The sequence below is a fragment of the Aythya ferina genome (assembly GCF_964211825.1).
Source record: "Aythya ferina genome assembly, chromosome: 18".
NCBI lineage: Eukaryota > Metazoa > Chordata > Aves > Anseriformes > Anatidae > Aythya > Aythya ferina.
Genome location: NC_140317.1, coordinates 9,284,180 through 9,297,792, shown reverse-complemented (window position 1 = coordinate 9,297,792; position 13,613 = coordinate 9,284,180). Strand labels below are relative to the sequence as shown.

Below are 13,613 nucleotides of genomic sequence, written 5' to 3'. Positions count from 1 at the left end.
GAAAAAGGTTGTTGGCTAAGGAGCTCGTATTGGAATCGCTCGAGGGCGTGCATCTTACCGCAGTCGTTTTGCAGCTACGTTTTCTCTTGTATTATAAAAATGTTGGGCAGGCTTTTGTTTTTAATTTTCTTTAGGAAAATAACATTTTGTCTCTAAGCCTCTGGTATGCAGCATCTGGGTAATAACTCCAAACTCGGTCTGTGCTGAGATGACAGCACGGCAAGGGCCATGCACATGTTTGAGGGCCCTGCTGAATCAGGGCCCCGCAGTCGCTCTGGGCTGGGTAGCTGATGGTGAGGATCCCACAGATATTTAAGAGGCTAAGTGTACCAAAAAGCTGTGTACCCAAACTAATGATTTCTTTGCATGTTGGTGATGAGATACTTAAGAGGCCATACAGAATGCTACTGCTGCAGTGCTCCTTTGCAGGCATGATTTTTGGGATGAAATCAGCTCTGATGGAGCTCCCGGTGGTGCAAAAGTTGCCCCTGCCAGGAGGTGCCTGTAGTTATGGGCCAGACTGGGACACCTGCAGAGGGAAGGGTGGCAGAGGAATACCCAGGCTGCTCGGTCCTGCTGGCTTGCTGTTCCAATGACCTGCTCCTTGCCAAAAGCGCAAGGTGAGGAGTAAAGGACAGGCTGTCACCAAGCAGCCATTTGGCCAAGGGCTCGTGCAGACCCAGCCAGCACACAGCTCCCGCAGCAGCACACAAACGAGCACGTGGGATGAAATTCAGCTTTCTGCAGAGAGCACGAGGATTTTGCGCTGCTGACAGCTGCAAATGCAGCAGTTCCTATCACTTACCCAAGTGATCTCAGCCAGGGCTGCGTTCCTGCCAGCAGCAGGCAGGTCCCTGTGGGCTTTGAGTCATGCCTTGGGTTGTTAATATCACCCCATCCCGCAAATTATGTTGGGTGGGCCAGGGCCAGGCAGAAATGCCATCTGTGCACTCCCTGGAGTACTGGAACTTTTCCTTGGGACATTTCTCATCCTGCGAGAGGCTGCGGTTGGAGTCTTTTGTCTGTAGTTAGGAATTGAGGAGCTGTGGTGAAAGCAGGAGAGGGCAGGTTTGAGGGCAGCACGGCCCCTTTGCAGAGCTGGCATCTAACTGCTGTGCTGTGTCCACATCCCAGGTTCTCGATGAAGCCCTGAAGATTTGCAATTACATCTTCACCGTTATCTTTGTCCTGGAGTCTGTTTTCAAGCTTATCGCCTTTGGGTTTCGTCGCTTCTTCCAAGACAGGTAACTAAAGCTACATGTTGACCGTGAGGGCAGCTGCGGGTTTTTAGAGTGTGCTGCCCAAATTCAGCATCTTAGACCCCAGCACTCTTCCCAGTGATGGCATCTAACACGTGGAAATGCTTTTTGGTGTGGCTGGTGGAAACCAGGGTAGGCGGACAGTTAGGATGCGAGTTGGAGACAGGAGCGTGCATGTGAAGAAGAGTGACTTGCACCGATTTGGTGGGTGGACAAAATTGGAGCAAGTCACTCACCGACTGTCTGGTTCCCTTGTCACACCGACTGCATGTCCACAGAATCGTGAGGACTGAGTGAAGTGGCAGAATTTGTGCCAAGGGAGAGAGACTGCTCCTGAGCAGAAATCAAAGAGCAAAAGGACCTCCTTTTGTGCAGATGCTGAGCAGCAGATGAAATGGCTGCTTTTTCTAAATTTCCACTCTCGTATCTTACAAATAAATATTTTATGTCAATGGTAAATCTTTCTCCTCCCATTTTCACCTCCTTCAAGGTCATTACCAAGAGTCCTGGCACTGAGCCGGACGTGATGTGAATCATTCAGCAGCCAGGGGCATGGTTTCACATGTCTGCCCCCGTTTCGGCTCTCTGTGCTGGGATTACATCTCTGTCTGACCCGGCAGGAATCCGTGGTGTCTTTCCTTCACCCAGTGCAATTTTTGTTCCAAGGACTGGGCACGGGCTTCACCTCTTTCTGGGGTAAAGCTCACGCTGAGGTCCACGAGTGCCATGTCTGGAAGGGGCCAACAGAGGCTGCAGCATCTCCCCTGAGGTCTGCAGCCTCTGGGTAGAAAACTGCCCTGCTTTGTTTCTGTTTCCCTTCAGTCGAGAATAACGTTGGCTGTTAGCTGATTTTATAACAAGCTGCATTAGTTATAATGATTTCATAACATAACTGCTTTTGTATAATACCCTCAGAAAAATGCTGCAGATTCATTTGAGTGCGAGAACCATTGAAATGACTGGAATTCATGTGAAACAAGCTGCCTCCTGTTGCCAGCTTCTTAGTAGATGTTAAACTTCATTTTGTGTTGTCTCCAGATGGAACCAATTAGATCTGGCAATTGTGCTGCTGTCTATCATGGGTATCACTTTGGAAGAGATTGAGGTGAATGCTTCGCTACCAATTAACCCCACTATTATCCGAATCATGAGGGTTCTCAGGATTGCTCGAGGTGAGACAAATTAAGCAGAACTGGCTTGTGTTAGAGGTTGCAGGGTCCCCTCCAGGAGAGAGTTAAGCATTGGGAAACAGTTCTGGGGCACATCCCCATCGCAGTGTGCATAGCTCTGGCATCAACAGCCTGTAAACAAATAAAAGAACAATGGGGGAAAATACTTGCGAGGAGCCAAAAAGCTGAGCCAACTGACCATGTGTTTCTATCTTAAGAGGACTTGAAGACCGAGAGCTTAGAAATAAAGGACAAATAGCTGTGGTTGTAACTCCCAGAGATGTACCTGGGAAATTATGCCAGTCAAATCAAACTCGTCTCTGACGGGGATTACAGAACACAAGCTTGAGTACATTGGCTTTAAAAGACAAGCATCTAATAAATTTAATTTCCCGTGGGACTTTACATCTCACCACATTGTGACAAAACATGCCTCATCACTCTGCATCCATCTGTCCCCTCAGAACTGTAATGACACGTACCCGAGTTGTGAAGCCAGCTTCCTTAGGGCTGCATTTTTCACAACAGGGACGTCTCAGGTCCAAACGTTGGAGAGGCAAAATGTGAGTGCTCAGGCCCTTAATAAAGTGCTCCCAGGCTTTCCTGAAGGGCAATGTTGTGCTCTGAGGCATAATTGCTATGATTGCAGTCCTCATCTAAGCAACGAAAGAAGAAATGAAGTGCTGTTGTGTCTCAAGGGAGAAAAAAGTGTTTTTCCTGTGCATTGGATCCCTTTCAGAATTAAAAATATAAGCAGTTTCCAACTGGATATGCAGCCTTCTGGAAGAGATGTGTAAATCAGTTCCTCAGTGAATCATATATGAAAGTGGGTAGCCTATGGAAGTGGGAAAGTAGCCCCAGAGCTGGGAAAGCAACTGCTCACAGTGCAGGGGAAGAAAGAGCTGGGTCCAACAGAGATGACGTGGGGAAAGGATATTCTCTGTCATGTATTTTGTTAGATTCCAAACCCAAGCTGCAAGTACACCTGGTGTGCAAAGTGGTGTAAGAGGCCAGCGAAGGATGCAGCTCCCCCCAGCTGTTAGCTTTAAAGCAGCTAGAAGGAAACATGTGCGTACCTTTTAAACCTCATTATTCTGCTCGGTAGCTGGAGGTGAAACGGCTGCTCCTGTGTTCCTGGGTAGGTGTCAAATTGTCCTTCTCAGTGAGAGGGAAAGGAAAAGCCAGGCAGAATGGCAGTGCTTTCTCCAGGTCTCGGGATAGGTGATGCTGCTGCTCGCAGGAGTTCAATAGTATCCAAGCAACCAGGAGCGATGCCAAAGGGCCAGGAGCTGTAGTGGCTCATGGAGAACACTTGCCATCATTTCACATTTCTCCTCCTATAAACCTGTGGCTCCTGTGAGGGGGGCTGAGTTTGTGCCTCCGTACTAATGCTGCCGTTACCATATTACGACCGTGTTTTCTGCAGTGTTGAAGTTGCTGAAGATGGCTGTAGGGATGAGAGCCCTGCTGGACACCGTGATGCAAGCGCTGCCTCAGGTAACCCACTGCCACAGCACACCAGATCTCCTCTGGCCCACAGCTGATTTCTTATTGCGGAGGAATGCTAATCATTTTATCTCTACTGTCATTAGAGACTCACATTTCCCTTCCGAAGCACAGTCTGAGATACAGTCCTCACATTGAGGTCATTTTTCCCCCGAAGCAATTTAAGTTTTGGATTAAAGAATACAGCAAGAAACAGGTCTGGAACAAAAAAATCAATGAATGTTCTTTTTTTTTTCTTTTTTTTTTTTTTTTTTTTCTTTTCCCCCCCATTTCTTTTTCTCTTTCCAGGTGGGGAATCTGGGTCTTCTCTTCATGTTGTTGTTTTTCATATTTGCAGCTCTTGGAGTGGAGCTCTTTGGAGACCTCGGTGAGTGCTGCCCTGCGCCGTGATGGCAAAAGGGGGTGGGCGCGGGGGCGAGCGGGGGTCTCACTGCCACACTTCGTCCCGCAGAGTGCGACGACACGCACCCCTGCGAGGGGCTGGGGAGGCATGCCACCTTCCGAAACTTCGGGATGGCCTTTCTCACTCTCTTCCGGGTATCCACGGGGGACAACTGGAATGGGATAATGAAGGTAAGAGACCCACGGAAACGGCATTGCCTGTTGCTGCTCTCAACAATGGTCCTGATCCCTGCTGCCCAGCAGCGCGATGCCTGTAGTTATGCCATGGTTTCTGGACACCCCATATGTTTCCTTTCTTAACCCTGAGAGAGCACCTTAAGAAGACAGGATAAAAGCAAAGGGACACATTTCTCAAGTGGCATGAGTTCAGTTCAGTAACAGATGAGTTTTGATTATTTTTTTTCTTAAGTCTCCAATTACTATTGCTTTTTTGTGGTTTTTGGTTTTGTGTGTTGGTTTTATTGTTGTTTTCTGAGAAAACCCATGTTTCTGGGAGAGAGTCTGTCTTAGGGGACAGCCTAAAAGTCAAGTCACTGTGAAGAAACCTGCTCTGTGAACTCCCGGGGTGCCAGCTGGGCTGAGGGAATTGCTGCTCTGTCTGTCCATAGCCCATGGTGAATGTAAGCTGGCTAAACCCCACCAGGGAGCTGTGAGCTTGAGGAAGGGGTGTCTGCAAGCCCTGCTACTGTGGGGTAGCCAATGGGTTGTAGTGCACCCTGCTTTGCCCTGAGTCCGTGCACCACATTCTTGTTTTTGGTTTCTAACCTTGTAAAACGGGCTTATCCAAAGCGAGGCACTGGAACGAGTGAGGCCATTACAGTACCAGCATGTCAATGGCTGTTGCTGAGCTCCCCAGGGACAATGTCCTTTGAGCCTGCTTATGGTGACTAACACGGGAGAAGAAGTGAGGTTTTACTTGGAAGTATTTTGTCATTCTGGACATGAGACTTGTCCAAACTTCTCTGTTTTCTGCATGGAGGGAGAACCCACTGCAGCCAAATGGCAGGCAGAGGTCTGTGCTGGCCAGCTGGAACCTCCTCACACCCCTCAGCCATTCTCCCCTTGTTTCTAGGACACCCTGCGAGACTGTGACCAGGAGTCCACCTGCTACAACACCGTCATTTCGCCCATCTACTTCGTCTCCTTCGTGTTGACAGCCCAGTTCGTCCTGGTGAACGTGGTGATCGCCGTGCTCATGAAGCACTTGGAGGAGAGCAACAAGGAGGCTAAAGAGGAGGCAGAGCTCGAGGCAGAACTGGAGATGGAGATGAAGACAATCAGCCCTGGCCATCGCAGCCCCTCGGACATCTTTGCTTGGACAGGCAGTGTCGGTGGCGAGAGACCCGAGAGCCCCCGAGGATGTACCAATCCCATGCAAATCAAGGTGGATTCTCAGCTCTCATTAGTTTACCCTATGGTGAGAATCTCAGTTGGAGGGTGAAGAGGGGTTGGCCTGCTAAGGGAAGACATGCACGAGTCGGTAATGAAGGAGCGGGTGTACTATACGCCAGGGGCTTGGATTCCTCGCTGTCTGCTGACGGATTGCTGCACGGTGTTGGAGCCAGTGCTCCAGGAAGGAGACCCTAGGCAGGTCTCCAGTCCACCTTGGTGCATCTGTTTAGAGGTACAGAGCTTTGCAATTTGTTCTGGAGATGTGCCCAAGCCACCAAGTACAGAGCTTGCTCTAAATTTGCTCTAATCCAAAGTTTGGGCTAGGCTCTTTGCAAGAGCAAAATTACGAGCATAATAGTGCTGCCACAAACTGCAACATAAAAGAGGAATAAAACTTGGCTAATCTTTGCTTAAGAAATAAATTTGTTTTATAGAGCCTCAACTTAAAATCCATCCCCACAATCAAGCGTGTAAGAAAAGATTATTTTAACAATAGAATAATCCAGGGGGGACGCAAACCTGAGCTCACCAGCACTCGTGGCAAAACTCCCATTAGCAGGAGCAGGGCCCTGACGTGGTAGTTGCTACGGCTGCAGCAAGTCTCTGCAAAGCAGAGCTTCTGGATGAAGACTCCGTTTGAGGAATGAGGGAGGTGAGGTCAAGACCCAGACGGGTCCTTTGGGAGGGAACTGCACTGGAATTATACAAGAAAAATGGTCCAGCCTTTTTTTAGTCTTAGCTGATTGCAAATTGGGTTAAACTCTACACAGACCTCATTAGCTTTTATTACATCATGATTTCACAACCGCATATCTTGGCCTCTGCCTGCGGCGGACTAATGAGTATTCTAATGCATGAAAAACTCATTTATGATCTTTAGTCCAAGAGTGAAAAAGAGTAAATCCCTACTTGAGCTTTGTTTCAGTTCCTAAGCTACCGGCGATTTCTGGTTCCATTAGGAGTCACTGATGTCTGAGATGGAGTCCAAAGCTGCTCTTTGGCACGAGAAAAAGGAGTTCAGGGCAATATGGGGAAATCCAGGCTCATTACAGCCTCTAGGAAGAAACAACATGTCCCAACTGCTGTTGTACACGTTGAGCAGAGTGCTGGCAAACTGTCCTCAGCTCTATTGCCCTGCGTCAGTACTCATTGGCAAAAAGAGAAGTTGTAGAATTGCAGGAGAAATCAATGAGAAGGATGCTTTCAGCTCTTCAGCCTGTTAAACCTGTCCTTTGTGAAGGTGGCATTGGGAAGGGCTTATTCTTGTCAAAATCTCCAGAACATCTTTCTTGCTCTTCCACCCAAACAGAGGCTTTGAAAACCTCCAGAAGACTTTATTCCAATTATTTAAGGTCCCAGCCAAAAATCTTCAGGACAAATCTGATGCTTGAGCATGACAGTAGAGGAATTCAATTCCCAGGACATGACCCTGCAAGGACATGTGGTTAGCATGCTCTTCTGCTTGCCTTGTCCCCAAGATTTTTGCACTGTGTGCTGTTTGACTGTAATGACAGTCCTCATTTCATTGTACACATTAGGCATTCCCTACATGAAAGGTGCTTAAATTGCTGCCACACCGTGTGTGAGGGGTCCTGCTCTGAGCACCCTCCTGCTGTCTGTGCTGTGGCCAGATGTTTTGAAGTTGGCCAGGACAACAGAGGCACCTCAGCCCGTGTCTGGCACATGAATGAGTGACCTGAGGTGTGGCTGTCCTGGGCTTCTGCAGCTTTCATGGACAGGATGCTCGGCATCTCTTCCAGTTGGGTTATTTTAGTTCATGTGACCAAGGATATGGATTTAGGTGTCAGATATTAGGCCCTCTTTGCTCAAAAGCATGGACTATGGGCGCATGAACCTTACAGAAGTAGTGTCCTGTAAAACAGCCCCGTTACACAGCTCAGACACCAGCAGGATCCAGCCATGTGTGTTGAGGGCTGAGGGGTCTGGGACACAGCAGCCCCTCCAGTCCCATCTCTCGTGATGTTGGAGAAAGCTTTCACTGCTCACTGTGATATTACTGCACTGTTCTCTCTCCTCTCCTGCCTCACCTTGCCTGTCCTGTTGTTTCTGTTACTGCTATTCTCCATTAATGTTTGTCTTTTTTTTTTTCTCCCTTCTGTTCTTTTTTCCTCTTTTGTTTGCTTTGTTTTTTGTTTGTTTGTTTGTTTGTTTGTTTGTTGTTTTTTTACACTGTACTTTTTTCTCTCTGTCTCTGTCCCTCAAATTTTATCTCTTTCTTTGGCTTGCTCTACCCTTCTGCATGCTACACACCACCCCTCCTAGGAAAGGCACTTGTTTGATACCATATCACTGCTGATCCAGGAATCTCTGGAAGGAGAGCTGAAGCTGATGGACAACCTGTCAGGCTCTGTGTGCCATCATTATGCCCTCCCTGCTCCCGAATATTACAACTCTGAGAACCAGGTTAATATTCCTAATTTCCTGAAAAGTCTCCATCCAAACTTGATTTGACTGAGACCTTTAATAGAGAGTTAAAATTCTTTGCTTTTATGTAATGTAGTCGCAGGGATTTTGGAGGATAATCATTTTGGCTTTTTCTCTGAGAGTCAGGATAAGATCTGGTTTTATGAAGTTGTGTATCAGTGCAAGAGGAAAAGTACAGGCTTTGAGTTTCCATCTTCAACACAGTAAGAAGGTTTTCATTGGATTTACTGTTCGTGAGTGCTGCAGGGAAAATGTGCAAAATCCCATCTTCATCCTCCAGTGGGGTTCTTGTGTCTGGCATCTTGCTCTCACCCAGGGCTCCACGGCAGTGTCAGGACACAACTGCGGAGCCTGGAGGACAGCTTGAGTTGTTCCCAGAGGGGAGCCTGAGCTGGCAGGGATCAGAAGTTGATCTCTGCATCTTGTGCCTACTTACACTACGTGAAAATCCAGTTTTGAATGATTTTCCTACAGAGGCTTCTCGCAAGTGGGTCATTGTAAACTAGATCCTCATCTCTGATCCACACTGAATTCTGAAGGTGAGGCAGCCCTTAACGATGTACTTAAGTAATGGCGTGCTCCAGTACTTTCTTGAATACATGCTGTAGTGCTTATTTAAAAACAGTTCATTTACTTCTTAGAATAAAATTCCTTCTTTTTCAAGCATGTCATTCTTTAGAGCAAATATTTTCCCTAACTCACAGCAGTAACCATAATAATAATTCAAACATACCTTTTTTTTTTTTTTTTCCCTGCAGTTGGAATTCAGCAAATTCCGTTTTTCTTCATTTCTTTTCTTTCTGGCTAAAAATAGCCAGAAGTTTTCTTGTTAAATCAGTGTGCTTATTTACGAGCTCACTGACACTCTAAATTATCCAACTCAGTGGTTCATTAGAGGGAAGGAACAAGCTTAGGTAAAATGAAATCCTACTGCAGGTCTTTATATAGCAGGAGAACATGTCTCCCTCTGATTGCTGCCTATCGCTCTCCAGATTGAAGTCTATTAAGCTGTAGGAAGCAGCTGCCTCTGAGAGCTGCTGGAGGAACAGAGACAGTAGCTTTGGTGGGGAAGGCTGAGGGTCAGTGCGAATCGCAGCAAGAGCTGGCTGGGAATTTTTTGCCACAACATTTTTCACCAGAAAGTGCTGTTGCAGCAAAAAAATAAAATAAAATAAAATAAAAAAATAAAAATAAAAAATTTGTTTTGACATTTTTATGTAATGAAAAAATATAGCATTTCAGTTTGCAGTGGGTTTTTCTTTTCAAATTTAAGCTAGACTTTTTTTGTTGTTGTTGCAATTAAAAAACATATAAATCAATTGAATGTTTCCAACAAAATGTTTTGACTGCCTCAAATTCAATTTTGGGAGAGGGGAGGCTGAAAGGAGGGCTGTTTTGTTTACATTTTGGCTTTTCCGTTCACAACATTTGTCATGTTCTCGGGCAAGTCAGGAATTCAGAGCAGCGCTGGGACCTGCTGAAAGCAACCTGACGAATGGCAGCTCCCAGCAGAGCAGCTCTGCTGGGCAGGAGATGCCGGCGCCCACCACGCTCCAGCACAGCCCAGCTCCAGTCAGCGGGCTGGATGTGTCCCCATGAGCCATCGGCATCCCCGTTAGGGATTGCAGTCTTCGTGCTGGCAGCCTGCTCAGTCCTGCCTGGCTGGGTGCCCTGGGGGAAGCCAGGAGGTCTCCCAGAGCATCTCTCATCCATTGCCAGTGGACGTTAGTTACCAAGCCTGAGGTTAGATGAGAGGAGCCTGACCCTCTTGCTTTTTGTAGCCAAGGTTTTGAGACTCTCAAAGTTCACTCATCACTGGATTCATTTCACCCCACTGATATAATTTCTTTGAGTGAGGTAACTCAGAACCCTTTGACAACTTAACAGCAGCAGATCTGGGCCTCTGTGGTTTCTGCTGGAAGAAATGTTGCTGTTGAAAGCCTTCAGGCATAGAAGGTAGGGGGGAAAAAGTGCACAGGGAGAAATAGGGAATGAAAAGGAAGCACCTGGGACATGTCCAGGCTGCCTGTGACCTGGTGAAATGTCCTCTCCAGCGCTGCTTGCCTGCTGCCACGGACACAGCAGCTGCAGACACAGACCCAGGCTGGGGATTCTCTCTCCAAAACATTTCGTGCTTCTTAGAAAAATGCTCTGTGTCTGTGGAGAGATCTTTATCAAGATTTTCCCTGAATGCCTTCAGCAGGGATGTGCTGGTGCAGCAGGAGTGCTGAAGATGGTGGGGGATAGAGCGATGGTGGCAGCTGGGGGCTGAGGGATGCAGCTGGTGTTTTTGGCAGGGCAGGTTTGGTGCTTCCCCAGGTGCTGTAGGCTCACCAGCAGGCCAAAGCCCAGAGAAGTCCTCAGTGAGGTACTTCTGACCTTCCCAATTTCAATCAAGCCTTAATGATTTCACTGTCATTGTTGAGTCGTTAGGAAGTTAACGATGGTCCCAGCTGGCTGTCAGGGAGGGGAGAGGTCTCTATGCCCTCCTGAAGCACAGAGAAAGGCATGTGCCATACCCCAGCCTTGAAATGGCTTTGGTGTTGAGGAATCCTTGGGGATCTGACCAGATTAGCTTGGAGGCCACAAAAACAGCTGAGGTGCTGGGTAGGAACCGCTCCAGAGAAGGCAAAAGGTAACGAAGCCTCTTGTGCTTGATCCCAGCCAGGAGGATAAGTATCTCCAGTAGGAAAGCAATGTTACTTTTGCTGCTCCACCTAGACAGAAAAACAACAAAATATAATGCTAGCATTAGCGTGTGGTTTTATACTCCCTCGCAACTCATCGGTAAGCATTTAAGTATGAACGTCCCACTCTTTTTGTCATTTCTTTGTTATATTCTGTTTCTTTAATGTTCTGTCCCTGGTAACAATGTGCATGATATAGCTGCTCCCACTGCAGGGATATTGCTTTAGCGTCTAGAAGTGTTTAGATTATGATACTTTTATTTTATTTTTTCTTTGAAGATTTGTGTCCTGGTTTCTTATGTTTAATCATCTCTCCCTTCAGATCCCTCTAGCTGAGATGGAGGCTCTGTCTCTGACGTCAGATATTCTCTCTGAAAAGTCCTGGTCCTTAGCTCTGACGGATGACTCTTTTCCTGATGATACTTACACACACTTACTTAATGCTCTGGAAAGCAATGTACATACACTGGTCACTGTATAGTCTGATGTTTACAGGGTTCGAAATACTGCTTTTGCCTCCCTACACCTGCCTAATGGCATTCTTAGTTCAAGCACATTTCCAAATAGCACCAACCTTCCCCCTGAACAGGACGTTGTCCTTAATGCCATTAGGACCTGGGCTGGTACCACTCTTTGTCCACAAAGCTGGCTCCCTGTGAGAAATAAGTATTTCTTTTTTTTTTTTTTTCCTTTGGTGTCTTATGTAAAAACAATGTGTTTTCTACAAATAAAATAAATAAAGGAAAAAAAAAAAAAAGGCATTGGAAAGCATCAAGGTTGAAATTTCCTCTCCATCTGAAACAAATCAGTGATGCTGCGTGGAAGAGACACCCATGAGCTAATGACTCATGTGTCCTCTGCAGAGGGGTCATCCACAACCCTTTGGTGTGTAACGGATTTTTGTCTTTATGAACACAGGCACCACAAGGCTTTTTGCATGATTCGGGCCAGACTGTTTATTTTACAAATATCAGATGGGGATCTCTCGGAGATGCTGCTGCTTTTCTGAATTCTTACTCGCAGTCATCTCACTGGAGAAAAAAAAAAAAAAAAGTCTGGATTATTTTGTCTCTTTCTGAATGAAGTAACCAGTATTTTGAACCCTGCCTTAACCATCTCCTCTTTGAAACATTAGACATTTTTAGCTGTGTAGCAGTCAAGTGCTTTTTTCTGCTGTACAACAGACATAACTCCTCTTCCAACATTTTTGGATCATTCTTGTTTTCTTTGTTGTTGTTCATGTACCTGCCTTTGGATGTTTGTGTTGTTGATAAATTTTCTGCCATTCTAGTCAAATGCCATCCTAATTAATACTTATTTGGGAAACACCTCTTAAACCGTGACAATATTTCCCATCATGCTTCATGGCATCATGTACAAAAGATTTTGTAAACTGCATTGAACATTTTGTGTGGGACGTTTTGTTTCAAAATTAGTTAGTTTGGAGGGAGGAGATACCTATTTGAGTTTTGAATCAGGTTATAAGCAAGCCAGTTTGACAGCATAGTAAAGTCTCAAGGATATAGCCAAGAGAGGTTTTCTCCAAAAAAAGAAAAAAAAAAAAAAAAAGAAAGAAAGAAAAAAAGTGAATTTGTGTGTCAATACCAACAAAGTGTTTTGGTCAAGATGTCTTCCCAAACTGCTGAAAAACTGCAATCTTTTGTTGAAATATTTTCTAAATGCATTTTTTATACTTCATTTATACACATTAGCTGAAAACTACCTCAGACAGAATGTTTTGTTTGACTCAAAATAGATTTGGTTAGGGATTTTTTTTGGTTCACAGAAAACTGAAATTTGATTTTCAGTCAAGCCAAAACAACATGTTTTTCAAAACTGCCAGTGAACCAAAAAGTCATGTGCTCCCACTGCTCTGCTTGCGAGCTGGACTCAGAGGATCATTTTGCAGCCATTTTAAATGGTTTTCATGAATTTCACTCATGAGATTGTCCCAAGATGATCAGAAGCTGGAAACAAGTCCTCTGTGGTATTGGATCCTGTCAATGAACCTAGAGCCTCATTAAAGGTTGGGTTTGGACAGGATCTTGAATCCAAATTCTCGAGTTCAAACCCAAATGGTTTTGAATTTGAAAGCTCAGCTTTCAGGCCATCATTTTTGCTTTAGGCTAAATAATATGAAGGCTAAATAATATAAACATACTGCTCTGAAGGGGAAGGCAGGGAGGGAGGAACACAGAGGTTTCCCAACCCAAGTCTCAGCTTTACCAGCACAGATTTTGCTCGATCAAGAGCCTGTAGGCTCTTGTACCTGGGATAGATAATGAGTAGATCCCAGCTAGATCCAAATGGACAGATTCCCCAGGAGTGAAAGTAACACTGCAGGACAGTGCAGACCTGTTTCCTTCATTAACTTTTCAAGTAGTCTTTTTTTTTTTTTAATTTTATTTTTTTTCTTCTTTTTTTTTTTTCTTTTTTGTAAATCCTGTTCAATCTCATTATGTGTTTTTGTGCGAATGAAATGCCACAGCGTAATTTTGTTTTTATGACTAGAGGACAAAATTAAACAAGCAAAAAACCACAACCAAACAAAAAAACCACCAGCCTCAGAACGTTGATTTTGGAAAAACTGCAATAACTGCAGTGCACTGAGTGAATGAAAGGCTTGTCCAAAAATAAGGTTTAAAGTTTTCTTAAAATGCTCTGCAATATACTGTATCAAATGACAATGTCACATCTGATTTCTCTAGTTTTCAATAGAGATGTTTTAAAGATGAGATAATTCTTTCGTTAGA

The 13,613-nt window shown here is 45.4% G+C and overlaps 1 protein-coding gene across 12 annotated transcripts in view; it reads left to right on the top strand.

The window, feature by feature from the left end:
* Positions 1-13,613, top strand: part of CACNA1G (calcium voltage-gated channel subunit alpha1 G) — a 128,623-nt gene that overhangs the window by 106,369 nt on the left and 8,641 nt on the right. For 4 of the 12 annotated variants that reach the window (XM_084492273.1, XM_084492276.1, XM_084492269.1 and 1 more), the window contains 8 exons: positions 1,135-1,244; positions 2,298-2,431; positions 3,855-3,925; positions 4,223-4,301; positions 4,386-4,507; positions 5,409-5,753; positions 8,012-8,152; positions 11,183-11,317. In XM_084492273.1, coding sequence (XP_084348399.1) covers positions 1,135-1,244; positions 2,298-2,431; positions 3,855-3,925; positions 4,223-4,301; positions 4,386-4,507; positions 5,409-5,753; positions 8,012-8,152; positions 11,183-11,317 — 1,137 coding nt within the window. The remainder of the gene's footprint in view (positions 1-1,134; positions 1,245-2,297; positions 2,432-3,854; positions 3,926-4,222; positions 4,302-4,385; positions 4,508-5,408; positions 5,754-8,011; positions 8,153-11,182; positions 11,318-13,613) is intronic. The other 8 variants (XM_084492277.1, XM_084492274.1, XM_084492275.1 and 5 more) reach the window with 8 other exon arrangements.